At 64.0% G+C, this 15,126-nt stretch overlaps 3 protein-coding genes across 8 annotated transcripts in view; 1 reads left to right on the top strand and 2 right to left on the bottom strand.

Annotated features, from left to right (window-relative positions):
• The window catches only part of PKN1 (protein kinase N1), a 22,703-nt gene extending 22,355 nt beyond the window's left edge, over positions 1 to 348 (top strand). For all 3 annotated transcript variants that reach the window (XM_046637888.1, XM_046637887.1, XM_046637886.1), the window contains exon 22: positions 72 to 348. In XM_046637888.1, coding sequence (XP_046493844.1) covers positions 72 to 275 — 204 coding nt within the window. In that variant the 3' untranslated portion in view covers positions 276 to 348. The remainder of the gene's footprint in view (positions 1 to 71) is intronic.
• A 27-nt stretch (positions 349 to 375) lies between these two features.
• Positions 376 to 5,894, bottom strand: PTGER1 (prostaglandin E receptor 1). Of its 2 annotated transcripts, XM_046637890.1 has the most exons (3): positions 3,743 to 5,894; positions 1,862 to 2,823; positions 493 to 1,244 (listed from the first exon to the last, which is right to left on the bottom strand). In XM_046637890.1, the coding sequence occupies exons 2-3, from the start codon at positions 2,801 to 2,803 to the stop codon at positions 978 to 980; spliced, it is 1,209 nt and encodes a 402-aa protein (XP_046493846.1). In that variant the 5' UTR covers positions 2,804 to 2,823; positions 3,743 to 5,894; the 3' UTR covers positions 493 to 977. The 2 variants fall into 2 exon arrangements, with proteins under 2 accessions (XP_046493845.1, XP_046493846.1); XM_046637889.1 differs by having other exon boundaries at positions 376 to 1,244; positions 1,862 to 5,894.
• Positions 5,895 to 6,032: 138 nt separating this feature from the next.
• GIPC1 (GIPC PDZ domain containing family member 1) lies at positions 6,033 to 15,087 on the bottom strand. 3 transcript variants are annotated; one of them, XM_046637893.1, is made up of 9 exons: positions 14,740 to 15,087; positions 13,086 to 13,140; positions 11,205 to 11,291; positions 9,290 to 9,603; positions 8,442 to 8,627; positions 8,164 to 8,344; positions 7,303 to 7,415; positions 6,923 to 7,004; positions 6,033 to 6,810 (listed from the first exon to the last, which is right to left on the bottom strand). In XM_046637893.1, the coding sequence occupies exons 4-9, from the start codon at positions 9,572 to 9,574 to the stop codon at positions 6,659 to 6,661; spliced, it is 999 nt and encodes a 332-aa protein (XP_046493849.1). In that variant the 5' UTR covers positions 9,575 to 9,603; positions 11,205 to 11,291; positions 13,086 to 13,140; positions 14,740 to 15,087; the 3' UTR covers positions 6,033 to 6,658. The 3 variants fall into 3 exon arrangements, with proteins under 3 accessions (XP_046493849.1, XP_046493850.1, XP_046493851.1); XM_046637894.1 differs by lacking the exon at positions 14,740 to 15,087 and having other exon boundaries at positions 13,086 to 14,064; XM_046637895.1 differs by lacking the exons at positions 11,205 to 11,291; positions 13,086 to 13,140; positions 14,740 to 15,087 and having other exon boundaries at positions 9,290 to 11,194.
• Positions 15,088 to 15,126: the final 39 nt, after the last annotated feature.

Below are 15,126 nucleotides of genomic sequence, written 5' to 3'. Positions count from 1 at the left end.
CCCCCCCCCCCCCCCCCCGCTGCAGTCTGGCCCCCGCCTCCCCTGCTGACCTGTCCCCGCCCGCCCTGCAGACTCTGGGCTGGGACGCCCTGCTGGCCCGGCGCCTACCGCCGCCCTTCGTGCCCACCCTGTCGGGCCGCACCGACGTCAGCAACTTCGACGAGGAGTTCACGGGCGAGGCCCCGGCGCTGAGCCCGCCCCGCGACGCGCGGCCCCTCTCGGCCGCGGAGCAAGCGGCCTTCCGGGACTTCGACTTCGTGGCTGGGGGCTGCTAGCCCTCTCCCCACCCCCGCCTCCCGAGCTGTTAGTAGTTTTTTAAACGGCCTTGGGGTTTGCCCCATCCATGCATCTCGGCTCTTATTGTACGCAGTAATGGGGGGCACGGGGCGGGGGCCGGTGATGGCGGGAGTCGGGGGTGTGCCCAGAGGCAGAGGCTTGCTGGGGCGGATCGGATGGGTGGCTGGGTGCAAGGGGAGTGGTAGGGAGCTGCCCGGGGTTATGGTGGGGGTCAGCTGAGGCGGATTAGGGGACGGGGGGCTCGGGACTGTGACGGTGGGCCGCGATGGGATGGGGTCCGAGACCGCGTTGAGGGATGTGGGGTCTCGAGGCTGCGATGGGATGTAATTTGGGGCAGGGCCTTGCGGCCGTGTTGGGGGAGCTCAGAGCCATCGTGCGCGAGAGGTTGCTGGCGTCGGTTCCCGCGACGCCAGGAGCAGGATCGTCCCCCAAAGCCCCTCGCTCCACTCGGGCAGAGCCCCCGCCCCCGGGCTGCGGCCGCGGCGCTGCGCGCATGCTCCCGCCGCTCCGGCTTCGCGCCCGGCGTCTCCGCGCCCCCGAGCGGCCACAGCGCGCTGCAGCCCCGACGGCACGCAGCGCCCGGGCTGGGTCGCAAAGTGGCTTTGCTCCCCGAAGGCTCCGCGCTGCTCCCCGGGCGCGGCCCGGGGTGGTCTGGCTTAGCCGCTGGGCCTCGGGGCACGCTAGAAGTGGCTGAGACTACCGTGCCGGGAGCTGCGCAGCGAGCTGGCCTCCCAGGCGCTCCGGGTTGGACCCAGCCCCGCGGGGCCGCCCTTGGCGCCAGCCCTCAGGGGCAGGAGGCGAAGCAGCTGGCGCAGCACGGCCTGGCGCAGCAGGATGTACACCCAGGGGTCTAGGATCTGGTTCCACGAGGCGAGGCGCACGGCCAAAAACAGCGGCCGCTGCAGGGAGCTGGCGCCCCAGCCCCCAACAGCCAGCACCACCAGCACCTGCGAGAGAAGCCGGTGTGAGCCGGTGGGGGGTGGGGGGACGGTGTCAGAGAAGGCGACCGGCGAGAGGGGGGTCTGGGGTGGGAGGGAGCGCGGCTGGAGGGAAACGGGCTGGGGTGGGGGGCGCCACAGGGGCCGTAAATGGGAGTCTGCGTGGGGAGGAGCCATGTATAGAAAGAGGCGAGTAAGCTGGCCCTTAGAGGGCGTGGCAGAAGCAAAGGCCTTCAGCAGGTGTGGGCTCGGCAAGAAAGGAGGGAAAGTCTCAGGTATCCCGAAGCTCAGGGGACTGAGGGGAGAAGAGAAACGGGGAAGGTGGTAGTGGACGGGGACGACGGGATGAAGCTTCGGGTACCAGAGGGGTGGGGCTGGAGAGGAGGCTCCCATGGGTCGGTGAGCTACGAAGACCCCGGGGAGGAGTAAGATAAGGAGACGTGGAGGACGAGTGGGACTTCACAGGGAGCGAGCAAAGGGCAGGCGCTTTGACAGCGGGGCCTCGAGGGGGCGGGCCCTGGCCTGGGAAGGGAGGAGGACGCAGGTGTCTTAGGACGCAAAGGGGTGGGAAGGGCCACGGAAGGAGAGGGAAAAAGTACTGCCGGAGAGGCATGAGCGCCCCTCACCAGCAGCGGGCTCCAGCAGATACACGACACCACCATGATGCCCACGAGCTGGCCCACCATCTCCACGTCGTGGGCGCGGGCCCTGCGCGCTGAGCCACGGCCTGGGGAGCCGCCGGAGGCCGAAGCGACGGACGAGGCAGACGAGGCGGAGGCCGAGCGGGGTCCGCGCGCCCCCCAGGGACGGCGGCCGTCTGAGCCGGAGGCCGGGGGGCGCCGTCGAGAGCGGCGGCGCCAGCGGGCGCGGAGCAGGGCCAGGCCGCTGAGCGTGTTGCACACGAGCGCGGAGAGCAGCGCGGCCAGGCCGAGGCCGGCGAAGAGGCCGGCGAGCAGCGCCTGGCGCCAGCCGCCCGCCGGGCCCAGGCCGATGAAGCACCACGTGCCCGGGTACTGCAGCTCGTAGCGGCCCACGCGCGCCAGCGGCAGCAGCGCCACGGCCAGGGCCAAGGCCGCCAGCCCCGCCAGCGCCAGGCGCGCGCGCGCCGCCGAGACGCGCGCCGCGTGCAGCAGCGGCCGCGTGACGCCCACGCAGCGCTCCACGGCCATGCCGCAGCCCAGCAGCAGCGGGCACAGGCCGAAGAAGACCATGCAGCCGCCCAGGAAGTGGCAGGCGCCGCCCGCCGGCGCGCGGCCCGCCGTGTACAGACGCAGCACCAGCGCGCCCGGGATCACGTGGCCCGCCAGGTCGGTGGCCATCAGGCTGGCGACGAACAGCAGGAAGGTGGCGGCCGAGCGGCGGCGCCGCAGGCGGCCCGAGGCCTGCGCCAGCAGCGCCAGCGCCAGCACATTGGACACGGCGCCCAGCGTCATGGAGAAGATGGGCAGCGCCGGCGACGCGCCCGCCAGGCCCGCCGCCTGCCCGGCCGACGCGTTGGGGGCCGCGGGCGTCGCACACGTGGTGGCCTCTCCCGCCAGGCTCAGGTTGAGGGGCCCGCACCGGCTCATGTCGGGTGCCGGGGCTGGGGCTGCGGAGAGGGGGGCAGGACAGGTGAGGCTGGCCGGGCCCGGCGCCATTTGACCCCATGGCGTTCCTCGGCGGACCCTCTGCCATAGCAACTCCAGATGACCCTGGCTGCCCCATTCCTGATCCCTCCTCCTCCTCTGCCTCACTCTGCCCTCACTGCCCGCCTCTCTGTCCACCAGGCTCCCCGGCTCCAGCCCTCCGTGTCTCTGTCCGCACCTCTGGGCCTCCCAGACCCACCTCTGACACCCACCTCCCGTGTTTACACCACAGCAAATCCTTGGCCCCTGGCCCCATCTGATGCCCACTGACCCATTTCTGATCCGAGGTTCCCACCTGACCCCACTGCCCCACCTCTGCCCATCACTGTGTCACTTTACTCCAATCCCATCCTTGATGTTCACAGCCCCACCTCTGCCACCATGGGCACATCTCTCCCCACTGCACTCTCTGCCCATGGCCACATCTCTGTCTCCACAGCTCCGTCCCTGTCCCTGTCGACGCATCTCTGTCTCCATGGTCCCATTCTGTTCCCACGGCCATATCTCTGTTCCTATGGTCCCATTCCTGTCCCCACACTCCCATCTCTGTGCTCCCTTGCTGTCTCTCACCCGGCCGTTACCCCTGGTCTCAGCTGCCTCATCCTGGACACCCACAGTTCCACTGCGGCCAGCTCCATATCCCTGCCTCAAGGCTCAAGGCCGACCCCGGAACACCCAGCCTTGGTACACTGGTGGTGAGGGCTAAGAAGGCAGAGCTGCCTGCTGGTTCAGATGGGAAGGGAGGATGGACAGACAGTAAGACCCGCAGGGACAGACAGAAGGGGCTGAGAGTCAGAGAACACAGGACAGACTGCGGTAGCCATGGCCCCATCCTTCTGTGCCCTCCCTCCCCACTGGAGACCCTCGCCCCAGCCATCTTACCCAGCACTGCCTGGGACCCGGGGTCCCCATCGCCTGCCGCTGGACCCCTGCTTCCCGCTGCGCCCACACCCGCTGCGCCCGAGCTCTCCAGCAGGCCTCTCCCTCCCGCCCTCCCGCCCTCCCTCCTGGGGCGGCTCCTCGGCTCCCAGCCTCCTCCGCCCGCCCGCTCGCTCGCTCAGGCTCAGGCTCAGGCCTCCAGGGGCCCGCTCCACCCAGTGTGTGCCTGCAGGGGACCTGAGGTGGCAGACCCCCTCTCTGTACTCCTGGCAATGGGCGGGGGCCACCTGGGCTTCAGCTCCCCCACCAGGGAGGGGGCTCCGGGGAGTTGGCCTGGCCCCCTGGACTCCCTCCCCTTGGCTGGCTGGAGCAGCCCCCTTCCCCCCAGGCGCAGGCCTCTTGCCTGCCTCATTAATAAAGCGGATAAAATCTAAACACTGGAAAATGTGAGCATTGCCTGGGGCGGGCTGGGCGGCTGCAAGGGGTGCCGCTGCCCCTACACGGGCGGGTGGCGAAGTTGGGGGCCTAGCCCTGCGGGGGGCGGGGGGGCAGCAGCACCCCCCCTGCCCTGCCAGAGCCTTGGTGGATGGTGGATGTCAGGTGGGTGGTGGCGGCAGTGCCGCGGGTGGACCAGCCCGGGTCCCTGGCCAGGAGATCCACCCACTATTTACACAGGGGCTTAAAGCCCAGGCGGGGCGGGCGGCACACCCCGGAGGGGAGGGGAAGGGACGGGAGGAGGCTAAGGGGCCAGGGAGCCAGGAGGCCTGGGGCCAGGAGCCTCTCCTCCATCCTGCTTGAGGATGTGGGGAGCAACATGTGGGACACACATGTCCCGTGCCACAGAGACAGGGGTAGCTGCACCTCTTGCCCTGAGAAGTAGGGTCACACCCCAGAGTCTCACACCTGAAGACATACAATTCTATTCCTTGACACTCTGAAACCAGCTACCATCACAGCCTGTCCCCAGCACAGTGGCAGCCATGTCCCTTGGAGCCTTGGGGTCAGCCGTCATCACACCTCTGAACTCGCTGAGACAGTGTCACCCCCCGACACCAGATGTGCCCATAGTTACCAACTCTAACACCAGCCGCTTCTCTCAATGCCCTAAAATGCAGCACCCAAGAAAGCCACTGTCACAGCCCTCAGTGCTGGGAGACACATCCGGCGGCACCCTGGGAGATACGCAGTCCTCGCCACAGAGACAGCCGCAGCCCACTCCATGTCACCCGAGACACCCCTTATGGTACAGGACAAGCTAAATAGGTACCCACCAGACACCTGAGAGACAGGAGTGGCACTCCTGGGACCCACTGGTCACCCACTGCCCTAGGACCAGGAGCACCCAGAGCCTGGGACGCCCCAAGACGCACTCACATGGCCACACTCCAGAACACTCTGGAACACAAAGACAATCACTACACCCTGTTCCCGCAACACAGACACAAGTTACAGCCCTCCACACGGCCACAACCCGCCAAGTGACAGACAGTCCTTCCCTCTCAACACCCGGACTCACAGCCACACCCCTCCACAAGCCCTGCTGGCCGGCAGCAGACACACAGGCCCCCCACAGGTGACCCCAGGGCGCCTGGCCACGCCCCACCCCAAGAACACACTGCAGGCTGCGCGCGCACCCCCGCCCAGCCGCCCTCCCCGCCTGGTGGAAATGGGGAGCGGGCTGGGCTCTGTCTCAGCTCTCGGCTCGCCCCGAACATTCCTGCAGGGACCTCTGGCCTGGCTTCCCTTGCTTCAATCCTCGCTCTTCCCTCCAGGTCTGGCCAGGGTCCTGCCCCCTCCTGGATCCCCCCCTCAATCTTCAAGGATGAAGAGGGTTGTCAAAACAAGCATGCCGGGTTTATATCCAAACCGTGGCACACCATGGAAGCCCGCAGGCCCCGCACGTCCACAGTCAGCTGGGGTGGGGGCGCCTGGCGCCTATTCCCCATCAGCACTCGCCCCATCTCAGGCCCACCCACCTTTCTTTCTCTTTGCCTCCTAGCCCCGGGTTGTCGCAGCCGACAGCCTCATGCCCACTGTTCACACCAGGCTGGGGTGGCGGGAGGCCTTGTTCGAGAGGGAGCAAGATTTGCACCCTCAGGAGGCCAACAAGCTCCGGCCTTGCCTGGAAGCCTGGTGGCCTGCAGCCAGGAGACGCATCAGGCAGAACGGGTGGGGGGGCCCGGGCCAGCTCCTAATTCAATTTGGAGCCCAGGGAGGATGGATTTCAGCTGCTACATTCTTTCCCAGCCCGGGCCCACCCCCCTCCCACACCCCGAAGCCACCACACAGGTCCAACAGCAGATAGATTCTTTATGTTCAAGACAGTAAATTCAGATACAAAAGCCCACCGCCATCGTCCCTCTCGTCCCATCCCCCCCGGGCCCGGCTGAGGGAGCCGGGGGTGGGGGAGGTTGGAGCGTTCACAGCAGACTCATGTTTCAAACGTGAAGGTAACAGACTCCATGGCGAGGGGGCTCCTCTCTGGGGTGGGGGGCATTATTGCATTTGCTGAGGGGGACGCCCCCCTTCTGCATTCCCTGCGTCAGGAAACTAGGGAGGTCACAACCCCCAAACAGAACCCGAGGCCCCAGGGAGACAGAGGACCAGTTTGGCAGCAGATGCGGGAAGTGTTGGGGGCGGGGGTGGCCGCCCAATCCGGCCAGTCCCTCCTCACGCCTGACCCAGCTGAGGTAGGTGGGGAAGAGGGCAGGGGGGGCCAGGGGCCCCAGCCAGGCTGGGAACCAGGGAGGGGGTGGTACCGATTGGAGTGGGGCAGGGGCGCGGCCCCACCTCCGCTCCACATCGCCTCGGCCTGCTGAGCCAGGCCCAAGACAGATGCTGGGGTCTGGGCTGTGGCGTCCCCCCACTGGGGTCTCCCACCAGGCCAGGCCCAGGTCATCACGAGGTCCAGTGGGAGGTCTAGTAACGGCCAACCTTGGCGTCCCCAATGGCCCCCCAGACGTCAAAGACGAACTCATCAGGAAAGGCGAAGTCACCAAGCCGTTCGTCCAGGGCCTCGGCCAGCTCATCTGGGTTCTTTTTGTCCTTTCCAAGCTCTACCATGGTGGCCGCTGGGGGCGGAGGGGTGGGCAGAACGGAGGCATAGATGGCAGGGGTGCTCGGAGCAGCCCCAGCCCCAAAGGACCTAGAAGCCCCTCCCCCAGACCCAGGCACCCCACTCACCCAGCTCCGTGTCCCTGATGCCCATGTAACTCTCCAGCAGATCGTCCACCTTCTCAATGGCCTTCTCCTCGAAGGCCGAGGGCTGGGGGAGACAGCGACATCATGATACTGCCATAGAACTAATTGTACTTGCTAAGCGCCAGGCGCGGTTTTCACCACTTCACGTATATTAACTTGTGGTTCACCCTTACGACAACCCTGAAAATGTCAGTATTATTATCCTCATTTTACAGATGAGGAAACTGAGGCCCACTGGCCCCAGAAAGGTCCCAGGGCTGGGAGGTGGATCTGAATCCAGTGCCCAGAGCCCCTCAGCTAACAGCTGATGCTGCCACCTCTAAACGTGCAGGGAGGGGGCAAGGCCCAGCTGGCACACTCACCATGTCCTCTACCGTGGCAGGGCCCCTCGATCGGAGCCGGAGTGTCCCTCGGCCAGTGCCCAGCTGGGGGCCAGCACCAGGGCGGCCACCCCCGGAGCGGACGCTGATCATGTCTGTGGGAGGCAAGTCGGGGAAGCCCAGTTCCAGCATGCTCTGGGCAGGAACCCAGGCATCCAGCCTCAGACACCCCGTCCACCTGCTCGGACCTTCTGCAGGCTCTGGGGACGCAGGGGTTTGAGGCAACCCCAGGAGGGCAGGACTCCTGACTTAGCCTAGGCATGAGTTGGGGGGGAGGCAGCCAGGGGCTGGGACTAGAAACGGCTGGAGGGGAGACTGGAGAGGGCCACTTCTGCTCCCAGGGTCGGAGGGACAGGAAGGGGGTGGGGCCTGGGTCCCTGCTGCTCTCCCCAAGGCAGGGGCGGGGGAGGAGGGGTACACCTGCTGGGCGGTGACCAGGCCTATCTGCCTGAGGAAGTGTTGGAGTCCCCCACCCCCACCCCAGGGGCCTCGGGCCCATTCCTGAGAGTTAGTGAAGCCAGAAGAAAAAGCGGGGGTGCTGGCACTGGCAGCCAAGCCTGGCTTCCTGGCGCTGGGGGGGCTGGCCAGGGTTGGGGGCACTTGGCTGGGCTAGTGGCTCCTGTAAGTCGGGTGTGGGAGCCACTTCCTCCTTGCCCCCATCTTCCTTGCAGGCTGGGCGGGGAGACAGCGCCGGCCCCCCCGCCCCCCTCGTGGCAGGGCGGAGCTGCCCTCCTTTCCACTGCAGGCGGCTGAGCTTGGCCGCCACCTGCTGGTGGCCCCGGCACTGCAGCCTGGACCCAAGAGAGCAGGGCGGTCAGGATGCTCCAGCGGGCAGCCCCTCACCAAAGGCCTTGCGGGGCTCCGTGAGCTTCAGCGTGAAGGTGCGGCCCCGGGGCAGCTCCTTGAGGAGCCGGGCCACCTCGTAGTGCCGGCAGCCCAGCAGGCTCTGCCCGTTGATGGCCTCGATCATGTCCCCCACGCTGATGAGCTGGATGTGGTCAATCACGCTGCCCTCCTTAATGCGCTGCGGGGGGAGGAGCTGTCAGCCCCCTGGCTCCACCCTTGGGTCCCGTGGCCCAGCCTCACCCCCGGGACTCCAAGTGCCCGTCCACCGCAGGCACCTTGATGAAGGCGTAGCCGGCTCCGTTGTCCGTGATGGTGAGCCCCAGCGCCTCCTCCGACTTGAAAACCTCCACCTCCTTGCGCTGCCCCTTGACATGGGCGAAGATGAAGTCCTCCAGCCCAATCTGGCCCCCCAGGAGCTTGTCCATGTCCACTTTGTGGGTGTTGAGGGTGCAGAACATCACCTGCAGGGGTGGGAGGCACTCAGCCCTCACCTCCCTCCTCGCCCTGCGCTAACCTCTACCTAACGGGGAAGGGAGGCAGCTGGGGAAGGCCTGGAGCCGTGCACCCCCGGAGCCAGTGTAGGGACCCCGCGGGACGTCCGCTCTACGCAGACTGGGGCTACTCTCCCAGCAGCAACCCCCTGCTGCGTCCAGGGCACAGAGCCTGGCACATGCGGGAAATGCTGGGGATACACGAAGGGGCGCAGACACCCACCGGTTTGCTGAGACCCCCCCATCCACTTCCGCTCAACCCCACAGCTGCCCTCTTGCCTCCCTTCCTTCGGCCCCCAAGGCCCTCAGGGTCGGGCCTCTGGACGCATCTTAGAGAAGTGAACCCTGCGCGTGACCTCGAGCCCCTACAATCCGCCGGGGCGCAGGCCTCCCAAAGCCGCATGGGAACTCAGCCCCCAGCCCCGCCTCCAGCCCCTACAGTCCAAGGGGCGCAGGCCTCCCAAAGCCTCATGGGAACTCAGCCCCCACAATCCACCGGGGCGCAGGCCTCCCACAGCCGCATGGGCACTCAGCGCCCGGCCGGGCCTCCAGCCGCCCCAATCCGCCGGGGCGCGGGCGCAGCGCCTGCCCCTTCGCGCCAGCCCCAGCCCGCCCGGGGCCCGCGGCCGTACCTCGGCGGCCGGCAGCCGGAAGGCCTCGGCGATCTTGCCGTAGAGCTCCTTGACGTTGGTGAAGCCCTCGATACGGCCGGTGGGGCTGCCGTGGGCCAGCTGCGTGTGGAAGACGAGGCGGGGCCGCAGCGCGGGCGGCGGCGGCGGCAGGCCCGCGTGGGGCCCCCCTGCCACGCCGCCCAGCGGCCCCGGCTCCCCCACGCCCAGCCCGCCACGGCCCGGCTCGGCCTCCTCATTCTCCACCAGAGGCGGCGCCTTCTTCCGCCGCCCCAGTCCCAGCGGCATGAGCGGGAGCGGAGGGCGCGCGCGGGGACCTGCGGGCGGGAGCGGGCTCAGGGGCGGCGGGCCGCGCGGGGCTTCGTGGGGCCAGGCTCGTGCCTATCCCGCAGGCGGGAACGCGGAGGTCCGCGCGCCGGCGCCTCTCCTCTTTCTCAGTCGCGGTCACTGGTGCTGCCCGGGAACAGCGTCCGGCTCTCCCCTCCGGAGCACCGGGCAAATGGACTCGTGAGAGGAAGGGACACGCGACACTTCTAGGCTGCAGCATCTAGTTACCGGAGCGCGAGCCTCCGAGGACTCTCTCTCCCCGGCAGGCGGGCCACCCCGTGCGAGACGGCGGCGGCTCGCTCAGGCCTGGCCCTGAGTGACTATCGTGGATGGAACCTCTGCTGAGCTGCAACGCACATGCAGCAGGAGCAAAAAATACATCTTCCTGGAGTTCAGCCACTGAGACTTTTGGGGTTGTTTGTTACTGCAGCAAAACTTGTCCTGACTTTTCCCCCTTCCTTTCCCCACTCTCTCTCTCTCTTTCTTTCTTTCTTTCTCCGTCCCTCCCTTCAAATATGTTTTGGGTGGTTACTATATTTCTTGCACCACTTTAGATAATGCTTTCAATAACTCAAGCAAGGCCTCTGACTAGGGCCAGCAGGTGCTGTTACACAGGTTGTTCGCTGTGCAAAGCACCAGACATGGTGTGGTGATGTGTCTGCTGGGAGGAAGGGCTGCCTGTTTCTACAGTCTAGCTGGGGCTCCGTCCATGCTGTCCAGAAGCATGCAGTCCAGAGGGGAAGATGCACAACGAGCAAGCAAATGTGTAAATGGCTAATATAATTTCTAATAGTGCTATGGAGACAATAACCCGACACGAGTTCTATCGACAGGGTCAGGGGGCTCTCTGAACCTGAGACCTCAAGGACAGGAAGATGTATCCACATGAGGATGGGAGGCAAGAACGTTCCAGGCAGAGGGAGCAGCCAGTACAAAGGCCCTGAGGTGGGGACGGGCTTGGCATGTTGGAGGAACAGCAAGGACGCCCATGTAGTTGGAAAAGAGTGAATCACGGGGACAGCAGGGGGAGGTGGGGCAGGGAGGGGACAGGGCAGAGGGAGCCGGGCCTTGTGGGCCTCCGGGAGGACAGACTTTTGCTCTGAGTGAGGTGGGAGCCATGGAGAGTTCGGAGTAGACTCAAATGAGCAAGAGAGCGGTGCAGCTGGAGGGGGTGCACAACAGGAGGGCGTGAGAGGGAAGGAACAGAGGTGATGCGGCCTTAGGGACTGGGAAAGAGTTCACATGTCACTTTTAAGTCACATGTCCGAAGTCACCGAGGCCGTCTGACTCCCAACTCCAAGTTCATACCCGCAAAGCTGCCTGTCCCCTCAGCACCTGGGCCTTGTGGGCCTGGTCTGCAGATGGGTTGCCCCGTCCACGTGGCCAAGTTGTATGGGGATCGCAGCAGGCCAAATCCTGTTTCTGTGGATAGGGGACTCCTGCTCCCTGCCTCCAGCCCGCCTCCTCCAGGGAGCCATCCTGGATCCAGTGCAGCCAGTGTCCTCATGCCTCCACTCATTTATTCATTCGCTCATTCATTCATTCGCCAACCCCTCTCCACCGTCCCCTGGTCCAGCCCGTCCTCGCTTACCTAGACTAGTGCAGGCGCGTCCTCTGGCTCTCCTGGCTCCTGCCCTGGCCCCGACGGCCTCTTGTCGACACAGCAGCCACAGCGACCCTGGAGAATGGAAGTCCCGTCACATCTGCATTCTGCCCCACCCCTCCCAGGGCGCCCACCTCCCTCAGAGTAACAGTCCACGTCCTCCCCTCAGCCTACAGGCCCCAAGGACCGGCCCCCTCTCCTCCCTGCCCTCATCTCCCCGCTCTTCCCCTCACTCGTTCCCTCCAGCCACACGGGCCTCGTCCCCATCCCTCCAACACACAGGGTCAAGTCCAGCCTCAGGGCCTTTGCGTTGGCTGTGCCCTCTGGAATCCACACAACTCCCCCTCTCACCTCTTTCAGGGGGAATATATATTTCATTAATTTATCTCGTTCACTGTCTGTGCTCTGAAAGGGCAGGGAATTCTGTCCGTCTCATTCATCCCTATATTCTTAGTGCAGAGACCAGTGTCTGGCACAGAGCAGCTGCTCAATAAATATGTGTTGAACGAATGAATGGATGAATGAAGGATCCTAATATTCCCCAGCCCCCTAGGCCCTGTGCCCGGGTCTGGGGAGATAAGAGGCACAGGCTGCAGGTGCTGCCCACAGGAGGGTCTTGTCTCCCCAGCAACAGCACAGGCCCTACCTCTGGGGTCTCCCTCCCTTGCTTCCCAGCACAGTTATGGGCACAGGGCAGGGGCCTCCTGCAGCCAGGAAGACAGGGACTGCATCTCTTGTCTTTCACTGTGGTTTCATTTGTCACTCTCCTCATAATCAATAATGCCAAACAACCTTGCATACGTTTATCAACCGTTTGGATTTGCCCTTTTCTGAATTCCCTGTTTAAGTCTTCGCCCATTTTTAAAAGTGCATGGTGTCTGTTTTTAATTGCAAGGCCTGTCTTTCTTGTTCTTATTCATTTGTGAGAACTCTTTATATATGCTGGATACTAGTCTTTTATTGGTTATCTCATCTCTCTATCCATAGCACCCATCAGTGGATCTAGCACACAGTAGGCGCTCACTGAATATCTGACAAAATATAAATTCTGAATGAATAAACCAGTACTGCTCCCTCAAGTTATTTCTTTTTTTTCTTTTCTTTTCTTTTTTTTTTAAGATTAGCACCCGAGCTAACATCCGTTGTCTTCTCCTTTTTTTTTCTTCTTCTCCCGGAAGCCCCCCAGTACATAGTTGTACATTCTAGTTGCAGGTCCTTCTGATTGTGCTATGTGGGACACCACCTCAGCGTGGCCTGACGGGCGGTGCCATGTCCGCACCCAGGATCTGAACCAGTGAAACCCTGGGCCACTGAAGTGGAGCACGCAAACTTGACCACTCAGACACCAGGTTGGACCCCCAAGTTATTTCATTACACAAAATGATGCTAAAAAGAAAAAACCCTTGCCATCACCCCCTGTCATTCCCCTCCCCCAGCTCCCCATATATTTTAGCAAGATACTAAGAACATGAGTCTGGACCTGACTTCTCTACTTACTAGCTGTGTGACCTTGGGCACACGTCCTCACCTCTCTGAGCTCCAAGGCAATCACGCATGCCCTGGAACAGCTCCTGGCACACAATACAGGTTCATAAATATTGGTGATCATTACTACTATTCCACCTGTACCATCTTTCAGCGAGTTGCCAAGATTCAAGCTTCTTCCTTTGCCCAGGGCCCCACATCCTGCTCCCCAGTGCCAGCCCCCTTCCTCTGCCTGTACGCGCTGCCCTGCTTCAGGCTGGCTTCCATGCCCGCACTTGTGAGGGGAATAGCAGTGCTGAGGGAGGCCGGTTCTTAATGAAGTCTGGGCTTCCAGGCCAGAAGAGGCAGAGTGGCCTGGGTTCAAATCCCGCCCCTGCCACTTACCAGCTGTGTGGCTATGGGCAAGTCACTTCACTTCATGGGGTCTTAGTTTCCTCATCTGAAAAAAGGGCAGAATTCCTGTCAGGGTCCTTATGGGAATCCAAAGAGATTATGCATTTAACCCGATTACCACTTTGTTTGACATTCAGTTTAAAGAAGCTGTTATCATTATTGTCATTATTATTATTGCCTCCTCCCCTGCCCTGCCCAGGAACATCCCAGTCCTCTCTGCCTGGGAAGGCCTATGCCAGGCCACCTCCTCCAGGCAGCCTTCCCAGCTTGCCCCAGCCTGTTGGAACCGTCCCTGTGGTCCTGACAGCTCAGGCCCATGAACTTAATTACATGTTGCCCGGGCAGAACTCTTGTCTTCCAGTCTTAAGCTGTTATTTAACTTCATGTCTCTATTTTAAAATGTAAACCAGACCAAGTCACTCCCTGGCCTCAAATCTTACAACAGGTCCCCACCTGACCTGACGGAGGAGAAGCTCCAAACTCCCTCAGGTGACCCACAGAGGCTGCAGGATCGCCGCTCTGGCTGCTTCTCCTGCCCCGGCCACACGGCTGGCAGCTCTGAGCTCAGAGCGTGGCCCGGCCACAGAGCCTTCGTCCCGCCTGACCTTCGTAGGGCTGGCTGCTGCTTGTTATTCAGACCTGGGCCCCAAAGTCACCCCCTCCGAGAGCCCCTGGTGCCTGCTCTCTCCCCTGCCGCCCCTCGTGTTTACCCAGAGCACTCAGCAGCATCTGCAGGTGCCTCCCTTATTCACTGGCTCACAGGTCTGTCACTTGTCTCCCCCCACAATGGCAGCTCCCAGGGAGCGGGCATTTTGTCCCATTCCCTATTGTACCCTCTGTGCCAAGAACAGAGCCTGGCCCCTCAGAGGAGCTCAACACACACTGTGGAAGAAGGACCCTGTGGACGCCCCTTCTGACGGCTCTGGAGCCGCCCTCCTCAGCAGCCTGGCGAGCTGTGCACCGCCCCGCCCTCCTCACTCCGTGGCCTCTCAAATGGGCTGGCACACAGGGATGGGGAGGCGTTCCAGCCCCGCCAGAGCTAGGGAGCTGCAAATCCAGCCGCCCACCCTCCCTCCCCTGGGAGGGCCTGAAACTTAGCAACCCCACGGCCACACAGAGCCACAGTGGGGCAGCAGGAGGTGGGGTCCTGGGTCTTGGGAGTCCTCAGAAGCCGGGGGAGGGGGACACCACGCCCAGGCTCCCCTTTCCAGTTGGGCATTGCTTTGGGGAAGAGGGCGGGAGGCCTCTGATTCAGTCTTGAAAAACCGGCTCCTGGGTGTTTCCGGGGAGAATGCCTACCGCGGGACTCGGCCCAGGGTTCCCAGGGGCGTCCAGCAGGCAGAGGACTCGAGGGTCCTGGGCCCCCTGAAGACGTCACTCTCTCAGGACCTTCTCAGCCTTGCCTTTTTAGCTCAGGGGAGAAGGGACATGGGGGCAGCTTCCTGTCTGAGCAGCTGGTGTCTGGTCACCTCTGGGGGAGGGAAGCAGAGACCAGCAGGTGTGGCCCAGGTGGTATGCATGGGTGTGTGGCGCGGGAGCTGGTCAGGAAGCCCGAGCCACGGAGCCACGGGGCTTCTGGTCTAGTGGCTGAGACTCGAGTTCTGGACTCTAAGGCACGACTTTCAGTCCCAGGTCTGCCACTTACTAGCTGTGTGACCTCGCGCCAGTCACTCCCCCTTCTCTGGGCCTGCCAGTTCACCTCTAGAAGCGGTAACAGCACCTTCCACGAGGTGGGCGGCTTCCGCGGCGCGCACGGTAAACACCGGACACGGAATCCGTCGACGGATGCTGCCCGCGCGCCCGTTTCTTGATTATCCTGGGGGCCCCAGCGCTGCCCCGGCGCCCCAGGCCCTGGAGGGCGGGACGCGGTCGCCGCGGGGAGGCGCCGGGAGGGCTCGGGAGGACCGCGCCGCGCAGGGGGATGCACGGCGGGCGGGGGCCACCCGCGCCGCCCAGACCTCCCGCCCGCCCCGCGGGCCCGCCGCCCGCCGCCCGGGGGGACACTCACCCGCGCCGCCGCCGCGCCCGGTCG

The sequence above is a fragment of the Equus quagga genome, chromosome 14 (genome assembly GCF_021613505.1).
Source record: "Equus quagga isolate Etosha38 chromosome 14, UCLA_HA_Equagga_1.0, whole genome shotgun sequence".
In the NCBI taxonomy this organism is placed as follows: Eukaryota; Metazoa; Chordata; class Mammalia; order Perissodactyla; family Equidae; genus Equus; species Equus quagga.
Note: the sequence above shows the minus strand (reverse complement) of the source record. Positions and strands in the feature narration are given on the sequence as shown.

Excerpts from the sequence above, each read along its gene's own strand:
- PTGER1 (XM_046637889.1), bottom strand. The coding sequence starts at position 2,872 with ATGGCGCCGGGCCCGGCCAGCCTCACCTGTCCTGCCCCCCTCTCCGCA. Across the intron at positions 1,245-1,861 it reads TCTGCTGGAGCCCGCTGCTG|GTGCTGGTGGTGCTGGCTGT; the intron begins GTGAGGGGCGCT and ends CTTCTCTCGCAG.
- GIPC1 (XM_046637893.1), bottom strand. The coding sequence starts at position 9,574 with ATGCCGCTGGGACTGGGGCGGCGGAAGAAGGCGCCGCCTCTGGTGGAG. Across the intron at positions 7,005-7,302 it reads CTGCCACGGTAGAGGACATG|CCCTCGGCCTTCGAGGAGAA; the intron begins GTGAGTGTGCCA and ends TGTCTCCCCCAG. Across the intron at positions 6,811-6,922 it reads CATCAGGGACACGGAGCTGG|CGGCCACCATGGTAGAGCTT; the intron begins GTGAGTGGGGTG and ends CTCCGCCCCCAG.